Here is a 15,771-nt window from a genome sequence, read left to right as displayed (position 1 = left end):
ACCCATGACATTTCAGCAGTCGTTTGAGCCATTGCCTTATATTCAAACTCGACACTCGATCTAACAACCACATTCTGTTTCTTGCTCCTCCAAGAAATAAGATTCCCACCAATAAAGATGCAAAAACCTGTAGTAGATCTCCTGTCATTTATTGACCCTGCATAATCAGCATCACTATATGCTTCTATGTCCACACATTCTCCTTTTTTGAACCATAACCCCTTTCTGGGGGCCGATTTCAAGTATTTTATCACCATTAAAGCAGCCTCCCAATGAACTTTTTGAGGTTTCTCCATGAATTGACTAAGCTTATTTACAGCAAAGCTGATGTCTGGACGAGTGATGGTCAAATATAAAAGTTTTCCTATCAAAGATCTGTAAGAACGAGAGTCAAAAGCATCTGATTCATCATCGTGCATATGAATTCGAAGAGTCATAGGAAGTGTAGCAGGTGTGGCTCCCAATAACCCTGTTTTCTGCAGAAGATCAAGAACATATTTCCTTTGAGACATCACAATCCCTTTACTACTACGAGCCACTTCAATACCAAGGAAATAACGAAGTTGACCAAGACTTTTGTGACAAAGTGTTTCTATAGAAACTCCTTTGTCTGAGCTATCTCTTGAGCACTTTCTCCAGTGAGGACAATATCATCAACATATACAATCAATATCACTATACCAGAAGTCCCTCTCTTGATAAATAACGAGTGATCAAGCTGAGATCTTTGAAATCCACATTTAGAGACAACCTCAATTAGCTTATGGAACAATGCATGGGGACTTTGTTTAAGTCCATAGATAGCCTTTTTGAGTTTGGATACCTTGGAACACTCCCTTTGTCGTTCAAAACCAGGTGGTTGTTGCATATAGGGTCATAGACTGCTTCAGAGAGATCACCATATAGAAACGCATTTTTCACATCAAGTTGAAAAAGAAGCCAATTTTGCTGGACTGCGAGAGATATAACTAGGCGAATAGTACCTAGCCGTGCCACAGGCGAAAACGTCTCGAAGAAGTCTACCTCATAAGTCTGTGTATAGCCTTTAGCAACAAGACGAGCTTTGAATCGCTCTACGGACCCATCAGAATGATATTTGATGGTGAATACCCATTTAAAGCCAACAACACCACAATTCATCGGTGGATCCACCAAGTCCCAAGTCTCCCTAAAAAGAAGAGCATCCATTTCCTCATGCATAGTGTAGAAACACGAACAAGAAGAGGAAGAGAAACAACGATCACGATGTAACGTGGAAAACCCTCAACAAGAGGGAAAAAAACCACGAATGAGGAGGAGTCGGTGCCCACTAGCCGCCAGACTCTCTCTCTCCTTAGTCTTTCATTCACACCTTAAGGATTAGGGTTACACGACTTAAATAATGCCCAACAAGGGCTACAAGCTGGATCGGATCCGGATCCGGACCCGGTCCCGAGACCCATCTAACATACTTCAACACTCCCCCTCAAGTTGGGCATACATATCAAACATGCCCAACTTGGATACATTTCTCTCAAATGAGGTCGAAGATAAAGCCTTCGTCAGAACATCAGCCGTTTGGTCTTCAGATCTCATGTAAGGAAGTACAAGTTCTTTAGCATCAATTCTCTCTTGAATGAAATGCCGGTCAATCTCAACATGCTTTGTTCTGTCATGAAGCACAGGGTTGTTGGCCAAGTTAATTGCGGACTTGTTATCGCAATACATCTTCATTGGTTCTTCAACCTTTATGATAAGATTAGAAAGAATAATCTTTGATTAACCTCGAAATCTGCCCTAACTCCTCTTTATATAGACTAGAGAAGAGAGAGAAGTTACAAGAGAAACATCTAAAGGAAAAGTTATTACAAAAGTACCCTCTTAAACCTAAAACTGAATATAAACACATCTTAACACTCCCCCTCAAGTTGGAGCGTATATGTCAAATAGGCTCAACTTGGAACAGCAGCTTTGGAATGGTCCCCTTGCAAGAGCCTTAGTAAAGATATCAGTCGTTTGCCCTGTAGTTGAAATGTGTGAGGTACTTACAAACCCCTTTTGAATCATGTCTCTAGTATAGTGACAATCTACTTCAACATGCTTGGTTCTTTCATGAAAAGCCGGATTATTAGCAATAAACAGTGCAGCTTTGTTATCACATAACAGTTGCATAGGAAGAGGCACTTCGACAGTAAGATCCAACATCAGGGATCTAACCCACATAACTTCAGCAGTACCCTGAGCCATAGCTCTATACTCAGATTCTGCACTTGATCTGGCAACCACAGTTTGCTTCTTACTCTTCCATGTAACCAAGTTGGATCCAATAAACACACAAAATCCAGTAGTGGATTTTCTGTCTGAGGGGCATCCTGCATAATCGGCATCAACATACACAGATATAGTGAGTGAGGTACCATTCTGAAAGAAGAGTCCCGTTCCTGGTGAATTCTTTAGATACCTAAGAATCATCATAGCAGCATCCCAATGAACTTTCTTGGGCTTATCCATAAATTGACTCACTCTGCTAACAGCATAGGCAATGTCAGGTCGAGTAACAGTGATGTATAGGAGCTTCCCAACAATCCCTCTATACTGTCTCGCATCAACATCTTCAGTATCATCATCATACAAGCGGGTATTGATATCCATAGGCGTGGATGCAGGCCGACACCCCAGCATCCCTGTCTCTTGCAAAACATCAGTAACGTATTTCCTCTGGCACATGATAAGGCCCTTTTGATTTCTGGCAAACTCAATACCAAGGAAATAACGTAGTTCACCAAGGTCCTTGGTGACAAAGTGTTGTCCAAGGACATCCTTGATGTTGGAAATCCCCTGATCATCATCCCCTGTAACAATGATATCATCAACATAGACAAGAACTATCACCGTACCTGTAGAAGTCTTCTTGACAAAGAGGGAATGGTCGGCCGAAGAACGTCTGAAGCCCTCATTCTCAATATTCTCTGACAATTTCTGAAACCAAGCTCGAGGACTCTGTTTCAGACCATAAATCGCCTTTCTCAATCTGCACACTTTCTGACACTCCCCCTCAACAACAAACCCTGGTGGTTGCTGCATATAGACTTCTTCATGTAAGTCACCATAGAGAAAGGCATTTTTGACATCAAGCTGTGAGAGGGACCAATTCTTGCTGACAGCCACAGCAAGGAGAATCCGTAAGGAAGCATGTCGTGCCACAGGAGAGTAGGTATCATAATAATCAACCCCATAAGTTTGGGTATAGCCTTTTGCAACCAGACGAGCCTTATATCTGTCAATACTGCCATCTGCTCGGTATTTGATAGTAAAGACCCATCTGCAACCAACAATGGCTGCATCAGCTGAAGGGGTAACAAGTGTCCAGGTGCCTCTAGACTGAAGAGCATCCATCTCTTCTTGCATAGCTGCTGCCCATTTGGGATCAGAGAGAGCATCCATGGGATTCTGTGGAAGAGCAATAGCCGACAGCCCCTTGACAAACTGTCGGTACATAGGGGTGAGTCTATCCATGGATAAATGACCAGAGATAGGATGCAAAGTGCAACTGCGTTTGCCTTTCCTTTGAGCAATGGGCATATCAAGTTCATTAGGAGCAGGAACATGCTCGTGACATACTCCTATGTCATCATTACATAAAACATTGTCAGTTGAGTTTGTGTCAGGAATTACCTTGGGCGTGCTGGGTGAAGGCACAGGTGCACATTGAACAGGCGCAGCAGGCTTAGTACGACGTTGGTAGACAGCCCCAAAACGTGGATCAACTGGGTTTGGACAACTCATGAGAGGTAGAGGAAATTGGACTTCATCATTTAATTCAGGCGCCCTTAATTGAGTTCCATTTGGGGAGAAGAAAGAGGTTGATTCAAAAAATGTAACATCAGCACTCACATAATACCGACGAGTAGAAGGATCATAACATCGATATCCCTTTTGAGTGCGGGAATAACCAACAAAGATCGTTTTGATGGCCCGAGGAGACAACTTATCTCGCCCAGGACCAAGCAACTGAACAAAGGCAACACATCCAAAAACACAAGGTGGAACAGAAAACAAGTCTCTGTCAGGAAAGAAGACAGAGATAGGAATAAGGTCTCCCAACACAGATGACGGCATACGATTAATAAGATAGCATGCTGTGAGAACAGCATCGCCCCAGTAAGAATGGGGAACATGGCTATGTATGATAATGGTTCTGGCAACATCAAGAATATGACGGTGTTTCCGTTCAGCAACCCCATTTTGTTGGGAGGTATAGGCACAAGAAGTTTGGTGGATGATACCCTTATCCCTGAAAAATTGTTCCAAAGAGGAAGCACAGAACTCAAGAGCATTGTCAGAGCGCACAATTTTGACACAAGTATCAAACTGAGTCAGAATTTCATTGATAAAATTTTTGATTACATGACCCACTTCAGATTTATGCTTCATAAGAAAAACCCAACTAACACGACTATAGTCATCGACAGCAACAAGATAATATCGATGACCTTGAAGAGCAGGTGTACGACTCGGACCCCAAACATCAAAATGAAGTAACTCAAACACAGAATGGCTACTTCGACTGGGCCGCGGAGGAAAGGATGACCGATGGTGTTTGCCCAACTGACAAGACTCGCATTGAAAAGAAGACTTAGGAGACAGCTGAGGAAGAACATGCAGCAGTTTCTGAAACGGTAGATGTCCAAAACGTAAATGCCAAGTATAAGCCGAGGATGAGGACGACCCTGCAGAGGTAGACCCAGCAAAGGGAAAGGGATGCACTAGCCTGTAAAGACCTCCCTGTTCACGGCCACTGCCAATCACCCTGCCCGTCAGTATATCCTGAAACACAAGAGAAGAGGAGTCAAATATCGCACGACAGTTTAAATCTCTGGTAATCTGACTGATAGATAGTAGGCTATGTGGGAAGTCTGGTGCATGAAGAACATGTTGCAATGGTAATGATGAAGTAAGTTGGACCTCTCCAAGTCCAACAACGGGAGAATATTTGCCATCTGCTAGAATAACCGAGCGACCAGGTGGAGTAGGGACATAAGAAGTAAACTGTGCCTTGTCTCCACAGAGATGTGTCGATGCACCCGAATCAATGAGCCAATCTGTAGTGTCAGAATACATACCAGATGAAGATGCACTGGCAGCAGTAGTGATAGTAGAGGTGGTCGGATCAGGAGCTTGTTGAGGTCTATCTCCAATCAAGTGTCTCAACTGAGAGATAATATCATCTGCACGTAACTCACTGGAGGAAACAGGATGCTGAGTCTTAGGCTGCTCTGGAGAATCAGTAAAAACAGTCTGATTGGCAACAGCTGGACGACCATGTTTCTGCCAACACTTATCCACAGTGTGACCAATGCGATGACAAAACTGACATACTGGGCGCGAAGGGGTATTGCCACGGCCACGGTATCCTCGTCCTCTGGCAAAGAGGGACCCACCTCTGCCACGAGTAGCAAGCATAGCAGAAGTGGTATCAAGAACAGTCGATGAAGGGATTGGAATTCTGCTTAGCCTACTATAAGCTTCATCAATAGGAGGAATCGAGGGACTAGTGAGCATCTGATTCTTTGCTGATTCATAAACAGAGTCTAATCCAGACAGAAATACTCCGACCATAAGCATATCTCTGTATGCCTTCTGTTGTTCACACTTACATGCAGGAAAGTAGCTGTTTAGTCTCTCAAACATGGACTTGAGACTAGAATAATAAGTATGTAGAGGGCGACCATCTTGGCGCATCTGATGAATATCATGATGAAGCTGCATAATTCTTGTTTCATTCCTTGCTTGTGAATAGGTGGCTGCAAGGGAATCCCACATATCCTTTGCACTTTCCTTATGCAGGACTTCATTGGCAATGTCTTGAGTAAGAGTACCAACAATCCATACCATAACCAACGAATTATCTTTAAACCAAGTAGTATATTTTCCTACCTTCTGTACGGGCTCGGGCTCCAATATAAGATGTTCCTTCTCATGAGCGATCAAGGTTTTTTTTACTTGCATGGCCCACATCTCGTAATTACCCCCATCCATTTTGGTGATAAAGCTGGAAAATGGGGAACTCTTCATCTCTCCCGACGACACAAAGGAAGAGGTATTAGCGCCGCTGCTAATTTCAGACATCGCTCAACACAATGGAGGAAACCGAGCCACGGAATAGGAAGTGCAGGCAAAAAGAAGACAATCACATATCGAAAGACAACATGCTGATCATGAAGCAGTTAACACGGGCAGCAATCCATAAGTCTGATCGGCTGGAAGAGGCAACAACAGAACTGAACGAAGACAGATTACCAGAGGCGACAGCGAAGACGCTGAGAGGAAAATCAGCGTGCAGAGCAGCGGCGGAGTAGAGGAGGCGATGCAGCGAAGACGCTGAGAAGAAAATCAGCGTGCAGGGCAGCGGCGGAGCAGAGGAGAGTGGTGGAGACAGCAGAGGCGATGCAGCGTGCAGCGGCGATTCAGCGGCAGCGGAGAAGCAACAGTGACGGACGGCGGCGGCGGGCGGAGGTGACAGCCACCGCAGGCAGCGGCGAAGATGACTGCAACAGCTGACGGAGGCGTCGGGCGGAGAAGACAGCAACGGGCGGAGGCGTCGGGCGGAGAGGTCAGCGACGGGCGGAGGCGTCGGGTGGAGAGGTCAGCGACGGGCGGAGGCGTCGGGCGGAGAGGTCAGGACAGCGACTGGCGGAGGCGTCGGGTGGAGAGGTCAGCGACGGGCGGAGTTGGGTGGACACGAGCGGGTGGAGGAAGCGCAGCGATGGGCGCGGTCAGGCGGCGGGCGGCGCCGCTCAATCGGCGCGCCAAGGAGTAGGAGACGGCTGCTGCTCTGATACCATGATAAGATTAGAAAGAATAATCTTTGATTAACCTCGAAATCTGCCCTAACTCCTCTTTATATAGACTAGAGAAGAGAGAGAAGTTACAAGAGAAACATCTAAAGGAAAAGTTATTACAAAAGTACCCTCTTAAACCTAAAACTGAATATAAACACATCTTAACACTTTATACCAATATCAGTCAACAATACTTTCAGCCACAAAAGCTCAGAAACTCCCATAGCAACAGCTCTGTATTCTGCTTCAGCACTGGAACGCGAACAAACATCTTGCCTTTTACTTCTCCACACTATGAGATTCCCTCCCAAATAAATACAATAGCCAGAGGTGGACCTCCTAGTGTCAATACAGCCTGCCCAGTCTGCATCTGAATAACCTTCAATCCCAAGAGTGTCTTGCTTGACATATAAGAGACCTTTGCCAGGATACCTCTTCAAGTAGCACAAGATCCTGTCAACAGCCTTCAAGTGGGCATCCGTGGGAGCATGCATGAACTGGCTCATCACATTCACAGCAAAGGTAATATCAGGTCTAGTGAGAGTAAGATAAATTAACTTCCCTACAAGACATTGATATCTTCTTTTTGCCTCTTCACAGAGTGGCTCCCCGTCTCTAAGACTTAGCTTATGGCCAGCATCTAGAGGAGTAGAAGTTGGTCTACACCCTAGTTTCCCAGTCTCCTTTAACAAATCTAGAGTGTACTTTCGTTGATTTAGCACAAGGCTAGTCCCAGTCCTAGCAATTTCTATGCCAAGGAAGTATTTCAACTTACCAAGGTCCTTAAGATCAAACTCGATCGCCAACAGTTTCTTTAACTTCATTATTTCATCTTCATCATCACCTGTGACAATCATATCATCAACATATACCAACAAAATAGTAACCTTTTGCTCATTTCTCTTCACAAAGAGTGTATGATCTCCATTCCCTTGATGGTATCCACATTGTCTCATGACAAGTCTGAGTCGTTCAAACCATGCTCGAGGAGATTGCTTGAGCCCATATAAAGCTTTCCTTAGCTTGCAACATTTTCCAGGTTCCTCATATCCTGGAGGCATACACATATATACTTCCTTAGCTGTGAGAAATGCGTTCTTGACATCAAGTTGGTACATCTTCCACTCCTTCATCACAGCTAAAGAGATAATGACTCTGACAGTCTTCATCTTCGCAACAGGAGCAAAGGTCTCCAAATAATTAATCCCATATTTCTGACTAAACCCCTTGGCCACAAGACGAGCTTTGTATCTTTCAACACTCGCATCTGGTTTGTACTTGATGGTGTAGACCCACTTAGATCCAACCAAGTGAGCCGCCTCAGAAATCTTTACAACTTCCCATGTCATGTTTCTTCGCAAGGTTTCCATCTCTTCTTGCATTGCATAAGTCCACTTAGGATCACTCTGAGCCTCAGCAACATTCCTGGGAATCATAGTCAAAGAAAGAGAAGATACAAAGCATTTGTAGTCCTTGCTCAGTCTAGAATATGAAACAAAGTTACCAATAGGATGTTGAGTACATGACCTGACACCCTTTCGCAGGGCGATGGGAAGCTTTTCACTAGCAGCAACAGTCTGAATCTCTTCTTCAACAGGTTGCTTCTGCGCACGACTTGGGTCATCCAGGGAAGGACTAATTGGATTGGGAGTAGAATTCTCACCACCTGTCATCTCATCTGTACAAACTCTTCGCCTAGAGTAAACTTGCCCAAATAGACGATTGCACTTCTCTTCTGCCTCAGTGGAACACTCTCCATTTTTCTCCTATTCATGCACCTCACTAGATGGACCATTTTTCTCTTGTTCATGCACCTCACTAGATGGACCAACGGAGTCACGCCTGTAGTCCAAAAAATCTGTAAACTGAATTTCCTGACTCGGAGAATACTTTCCTGTGACATAGAGTACTCCCCCTGAAGAGGATTCTCACCAAAATAGGAAATATGTTCAAGGAAAGTGACATCTTTGGTAACATAGGCCCGACCAGTGGAAGGGTCTCGACACTTGTACCCTTTTTGAGTGGGAGAATACCCTAAAAAAATGCCCTTAATAGATCTTGGATCAAGCTTTTTAATGTGAGGACTATGATTGTGAATAAAGCAAACACAACCAAAAACTCTGAGTGGAAGAGAGAAAGGTTCACGACTCCCCGGTAATAGAGAGTGAGGCGTCTTCCCATTCAACACACGACTAGGCAACCGGTTTATAAGATACGCACTGGTCAGCACAGCATCCCCCCAATACTTTTTTGGAACATGACGTTGAAAAAGAAGAGCCCGAGTCATATTCAATAACTGACGATTTTTTCGATCAGCAACTCCATTTTGAGAAGGGGTATAACTACAGGAAGTCTCATGAACAATTCTCTTTTTTTGAAAGAAGCTATCAACAGACTGGCACATATACTCTCGAGCATTGTCAGATCGAAATGTCTTAACAGATGCTCCATATTGAGTTTCCACATAAGCAATGAAAGTCTCTATGACAGTAGGAACTTCACTACGGTCTTTCAGCAAGTAGACAATAGTGTTACGAGAATAATCATCTATAAAGGTGATAAAATATTGAAAACCATGACAAGAAGGAATCCCTGCAGGCCCCCACACATCAGAATGAATCATGGCAAATACCTCATTAGACCGATGGCTAGACAAAGGGTATGAAGCCCTAACATGTTTGGCCAGGTGACAGACATTACAAGACACCATAGTCATATTTAACCTGGAACATATATCAGGAAACAACTGTCTAAGAAGGCCAAAAGGCAAGTGTCCAAGGCGCTCATGCCAACGTAGAAGCAACTGAAGGGAGTCCTCTTTATTCTTCGTGGCTTGGCTGACTGCCGTCATGAGAGCCTGAGCAGCACGCATAGGTAAACGATAAAGCCCGTCAGAAGCTAGACCAATCCCAATCCTCTTCCCCGTCACCAAGTCCTGCATAACACAGCGATCAGCGGAAAATATAAGTTCGCAATTTAACTCCTTCGTGATCTTGCTAACCGACAAGAGATTCAAGGGAATATGAGGAACATGTAGAGCATTGTGGACTAAGAACTTGTTCAAAAGTGGGAGACTCCATTTTCCAGCCACAGAGATAGATGAACCATCGGCAAGGGAAACACGATCCTTTCCTGATGAAAGCTTATATCCATGAAAGACCTTAGGATCGCCGGTCATGTGGTGAGTAGCGCCACTGTCAATGATCCACTCCCCCATACGGCAATCCGCCATCACGTCTATAGATGAAGAAGCTGCCATAATCACAGATAGTCCAACAGGAGGCACGAGCAGCGATACAACAAGAGAGGCACCGGTGACAACAGAGAGCACCAACGGGCAGTAATATCCTTGGATAGAATCACAAGAACGAGAGAAAAATCAAGTTCTATCTAGAAATGAACGATAAAGAGAGAGAGGTAATATCTTCACCGGATTCCCAATCAACCCCAAGAGTGAACAGAATGTCGATTGGGGGAAACGATCGTCGATGTCGCTCGACGGAAGCGGTTCCTTCTCTCTCTCGGGCTGCAATCTCCCACGGGTAGAGGTTGCGCCACACGTTCTCCTTGCTGGAATCAAGATTCAAGAGGCAAAACCCAGCAAGTATCAAGGTATAGAAGTGAATAGGAAATCAACTTCGAGATGAGGAAAGCCTTCACCCGTAAGACCAATTTAACCCCGATCTTTTGTAAGGAAAGAGGGATGCGATCGCCGCAGCGCCGGCGGACGTTGAGGCAATCCTCAAGTTACGCTCCTCTCCTCCTTTACGTCCTCTACCAAGTCACGGACCAGCCACCTCTTCTTGCACGGTGGGCGCCAAAAAGAACAAGAAGATGGAATCAAAGATCAACCAAGCAATATATTGTAGGTAAGAGGCGGATGCTGTAGGTAAGAGGCGGATGCACTTCACCGGATTTGCAAAAGACCCCTAGGAAGTGACGTGAATAGAGGGAGACAAGCCTAGGAAGCACCTAAGCACGCATATCTTCCTTCTTCTCCGGGAAGCAAGACGACGGCGCAAAAAGGCAGTGGCGCAAGGGACAACGGTGACGGTCAACAACGCAAGAGCGACGCCGCAAGAGTGGCTGCGATGGCGATGGCGCAAAGGGTGACACCGGCGGCGGCGGAAATAGCGACGGTGGTATTGGGTACAGCGGCGGCGGCGGCGGCAGTGGCAGCGGTAGCGGCGGCGGCAGCGGCGGCGGCAGTGGCAGCGGTAGCGGCGGCTGCAGTGGTGGCGGTGGTAGCGGTGAGAGATATTAGGGTTGGAACTTCACAACCCCTAAAAATTTCCCAAACTCGTCGGCTCTGATACCATGTAGAAACACGAACAAGAAGAGGAAGAGAAACAACGATCACGATGTAACGTGGAAAACCCTCAACAAGAGGGAAAAAAACCACGAATGAGGAGGAGCCGGTGCCCACTAGCCGCCAGACTCTCTCTCTCTCCTTAGTCTTTCATTCACACCTTAAGGATTAGGGTTACACGACTTAAATAATGCCCAACAAGAGCTACAAGCTGGATCGGATCCGGATCCGGACCCGGTCCCGAGACCCATCTAACATACTTCAACACATAGCATGCTTCCATCGTGAATCTAATAAGGCTTGGTGGTGAGAGGTCGGAATAGTGTGACTAGCCATAGCTCGATCAAACTACACCAAACTTGTGCTCAAATGGTCCATAGAAACCGAGTTAGAAATCGGATGCCTTGTGCACTGTCTTTGGCCCTTGCAAATAGCAGTAGGTAGATCATCTACAGAATAGTCATCATTCCTTCCTGAGTCAGTCTTATCATAGGAACTTACCTCATGAGAAGATTCTGGTGGACGGTTTGAAGAGGGACCTTGATGTCGAGCATAGACTAGTGGAGGATCAAGAAAACGATCACCTGACAGTGGTTGAGAGGACGGGATAGACTCAAGTGATTGGGAGAATAGGAAGAGGAACAGACACGAGAAGCTCAGACACAGTGGTACTTGGAGCGAAAAAATAAGGACGGGAATCAAAGAATGTAACATCCACACTGACAATCTCTTTCTTGTTATGGAGATCAAAGCAACGATAGCCTTTTTGATTGGTAGAATATCCAATGAACACACATTTGACAGCTTGGGCAGCAAGTTTGTTTTTGTTTGAGCCCAAGATATGTGCAAAGCAAGTGCATCCAAATACTTTGGGAAGTATATGAAATAATGGTCGATCTGAATATAGTATTTGAATGGGGATGCGTTCTTGGATGGTAGACGAGGGCAATCTATTGGTGAGGTAGCAAGCGGTAAGAATGGCATCACCCCAAAAGTAGGCAGGCATATGAGTATGCAACATGAGGGTGCGGGCCACATTTAGAAGTTGTCGATGTTTACGTTCAGCAACACCATTTTGTTGGGATGTGTGGGGACATGTATATTGTGGTCGAATCCCATGAGTGGCATAAAATTGAAGTAGAACTGAAGATTTAAATTCAATAGCATTATCAGTGCGAATATTTTTTACAGTAACACCAAACTGAGTTTTTATTTCATTGACAAATTTTTGAAGGATACAAATGACTTCAAACCTGTCTCGTAACAAAAATACCCAACTCACTCTAGTGAAATCATTAACCAGAACAAGGTAATACCAGAAACGTGAACGAAAGGAAACTTTACTTGGACCCTAAACATCAACATGAAGAAGATCAAACGGACTTTGACTCAATGGACTCTAACTCGAAAGGAAACTACTACGTGTATGCTTGCCTAACTGGCATGCATCACATAAGAAAGACTCTGATGCAAAAATATCTGGAAAGATGCGACGAAGCTTGGACACAGATAGATGACCCAGTCTGAGATGCCACTGCAAAGGAGAAGGCTTCGATGTGAAAAAGGATGCAGCAACATCTATAGGGACAGAAAGGAAATAAAGCCCCTCGCGTTCATGGTCGCCACCAATCATCTTTCCAGTTTGTAAGTCCTGAAAAGAACATGAACCAGAATAAAAAATGACTCTGCACTGTAAATCTCTAGCCAATTGCTTAACAGATAGCAGGTTAACAGGAAATCGAGGAGCATATAGCACATGTGTAATGGTGCCAAAAGGTGTGAGGTAGATATCACCGCTGCCCAAGATAGGGGACAACTTGCCATCAGCCAACCTGACGTGTTGTGGTGTAGTGAACCTGGTGAACGATAAAAACATCTGTGGCTGATTACAACATTCCTGGATGCTCCTGAGTCAAACATCCATATCATACCTGGGTCACTGGTAGGGGCACCAAAAGAGAAAGCCGAATCTATTGCAGCTGTGTTGGTCGAAGCAGGGGTAGACCTCTGAGCTAGAACCGGCTCATATTCTTCCTTGCTTAAGCTGAGTGAATACGATGGAGAACAGGTAGGAGACTCAACCATAGAAGCTGTAGCCTATGAGGAAGTTGCAGTAGAAGAAGAAGACCCTTTTCCTGTACTCGTTCTCCCTCCACCACGTCCTGGTGGACCAGCAGAACGGAAATGAGGATGCTTGTCCCAACATCGGTCCTCTAGATGCCCTAATTTACCACAATAAGAGCACTGAAATCTCCCACGTCTTGCACCACGTCCCCTAGTTCCAACAAAAGAACTATGGCTACGTCCTCCTGACATCACAAGTGCAAAGACTGGGGTGTCATGCATAGGCTAAGTAAGAGTGACTGCAAGACGACTCAGCCTAAGTATCTGCGAAGTCTGGGAGGTCACTGCCTGTGAGAATTTGAGACTTCGCCACAAAATACTCCGAAGATAACCCAGAAAGAAACTTTGCTACCATACCAGTTTCAAAATGTGATGCATAACAGTGCTTGAAAGGTGGGTGAAGAGCTTTTAACCGTTCATATGCAGCTGTCAATGTAGCAAAATATTGTGGCAGATCTTGATCTCATTGCCGTATGTTACAATGCTCCTCTTCCAATTGTAAAATTTTAATAACATTAGTAGGATGAGAATACGACTTCTTCAGGAAAGACCACATATCTTTAGCTTTGGTGTAGTATGCAATTGTTGAAGCTATACGGGACTCTACACTGTTCATAATCCATGCCATTACAATGTTATTATCTTCATCCCACGCAGCATATTTCCCTTTTTTCTCAAGGGGTTCATCTTCTTCAATAATATATTTCTTTCTATGACCAGCCACAGACATCATAAATACCCTGGACCAGATTTCATAATTTGAACCAACAAGTTTGATTGTGGTTCCATACGAAAAGGAGTTATCAGTCATCTTATATTCATTAGAACTTTCTTCAGCCATAGTAGGAAACAGAAAAAAAACTGACACATGATAGTAAGGATGCAACAGTCAAATACCGAAGAGAAATATATTTCTAGTATCCTCAAAGATCATACAGGTATCACATGATAGATAGCAAAACAAATCTGTAATCACAGGAACTGCCCACATCTAAACAACATAACAGAGTAGCATGATGGATAGCAAAACAAATTTGTAATCATAGGAACTACCCACGTCTGAACAGCATAACAGAAAGTAGAAGATAGATTACATAATACTTTTTTTTGTTATTTTTGGTCGACTGCTATTGATTTCCAGTTTCTGCTGCTATCTGTCAACTGTTTACACCATCAGAAACTGAAACAGCTGCTGTTTTCAGTTTCCTCACACACTGTCCACACAAATTCTGCTTTCTGCCGATGGTTTACACCTTCATAAAACTGAAACTGTTGTTGTTTTCAGTCTCCTCACACACCATCGGTAGAACATCATCCACTCCAAAAAAAAAAATCCACGTTCATCACGCCTCAAACATCATAAAAAAAACAGATCTGCTCCACACGATCTGTTTTTCCTCTATCAAACAGCAGCCACGAGATCCACTTAAGGATCTGATCACGCCTTCCACATAGGCGTGATCAGTCCTACTCCACGCAGCACATCCAAACTTTATTTCTTTACCGCCTCCCTGTTGGTGGGTAAGAAGAAATAAAGATGGGCGATGAGAAGAGGAAAGAAAAAGAAGCCGCCGGAGGCAAAAGTCGTCGGAGAAGAAGAAGAAGTCGCCGGAAAACTTACTTGACTGTCGCGCGATGGAGGCTCTGATACCATGTCGTAATCAGAAAGAGAGAGTCGTTTCTGTTATTGATCACGTAACCCTAATCTCAGGTTAAAAGAGATTAGGGTAAAGACTACATATTTACAATTTCAGTCCACTAAAATATAAGAAAACAATAAGTAGTCCCCAGTCCACTTTCTTTACAGAAAGCCTCAAATTGACTCTAAAAAGAACTTTAACAACTGCCATCAGGTTTATATTTAACTTTATAATCCATTTCGATCCTACTACATTCTTTTCTTTGGGTCTAGGAACAACTTTTCATGTCCCACATTCATGTAATGCATCTATTTCTTCATTCATTGCCTTGATCCAATGCAACGACTTGGATGCTTCCTCAAAAGAAGTAGGTTCATCTTGTTTTATAACTTGAGACATAAAAAGCTGAAAATCTAAGGAAAGATTATCATAACTTACCCATCTATGAATGGGGTATCGCACTCGCACAGATCTTCTAACAAGCTGATCATAGACTTCAACATGGGAAGAGGTGGGATTGTCATCTCTCCTTCTTTTCTGACGAGTATAAACTTGTCCTGAAAATCGACATGAAGCATTGTTTTCTCCTTCTTTCATAGCTGGAACAAGTTTTTTTGTTTCCTTCTGTTTGTGTGATATATGAAGATCCTATCTCATCATGTGGATGAGATTCTAGACTGCCTCCTGCAAATAAGTCAGCACTTACCCAAGGATCATATGATTCCACGGGTTGAGAATTCTCAGTAGAAATGTTAAAGTTGTGTTCATCAAACACAACATTTCTTGATACTTTGATCATTTGATGCATCTGGCTGTAGGGTCATAACATCTGAAACCTTTGTATTCATCTGCATAGCCAACGAACCTGCACTGCACT

The 15,771-nt window shown here is 44.1% G+C and overlaps 2 protein-coding genes across 6 annotated transcripts in view; both read right to left on the bottom strand.

The window, feature by feature from the left end:
- LOC116255293 (pentatricopeptide repeat-containing protein At4g18975, chloroplastic) overlaps positions 1-15,771 on the bottom strand; it is a 54,824-nt gene that overhangs the window by 16,551 nt on the left and 22,502 nt on the right. The gene's annotated exons all lie outside the window — the stretch shown is intronic.
- Positions 4,307-5,946, bottom strand: LOC126410097 (uncharacterized). Its single transcript, XM_050078066.1, has 2 exons — positions 5,103-5,946; positions 4,307-4,806 (listed from the first exon to the last, which is right to left on the bottom strand). The coding sequence occupies exons 1-2, from the start codon at positions 5,872-5,874 to the stop codon at positions 4,769-4,771; spliced, it is 810 nt and encodes a 269-aa protein (XP_049934023.1). The 5' UTR covers positions 5,875-5,946; the 3' UTR covers positions 4,307-4,768.

The sequence above is a fragment of the Nymphaea colorata genome, chromosome 5, assembly GCF_008831285.2.
Source record: "Nymphaea colorata isolate Beijing-Zhang1983 chromosome 5, ASM883128v2, whole genome shotgun sequence".
NCBI classification, from domain to species: domain Eukaryota; kingdom Viridiplantae; phylum Streptophyta; class Magnoliopsida; order Nymphaeales; family Nymphaeaceae; genus Nymphaea; species Nymphaea colorata.
The sequence above is the reverse complement of the archived record's forward strand: the minus strand, read 5'-3'. Positions and strand labels throughout refer to the sequence as shown.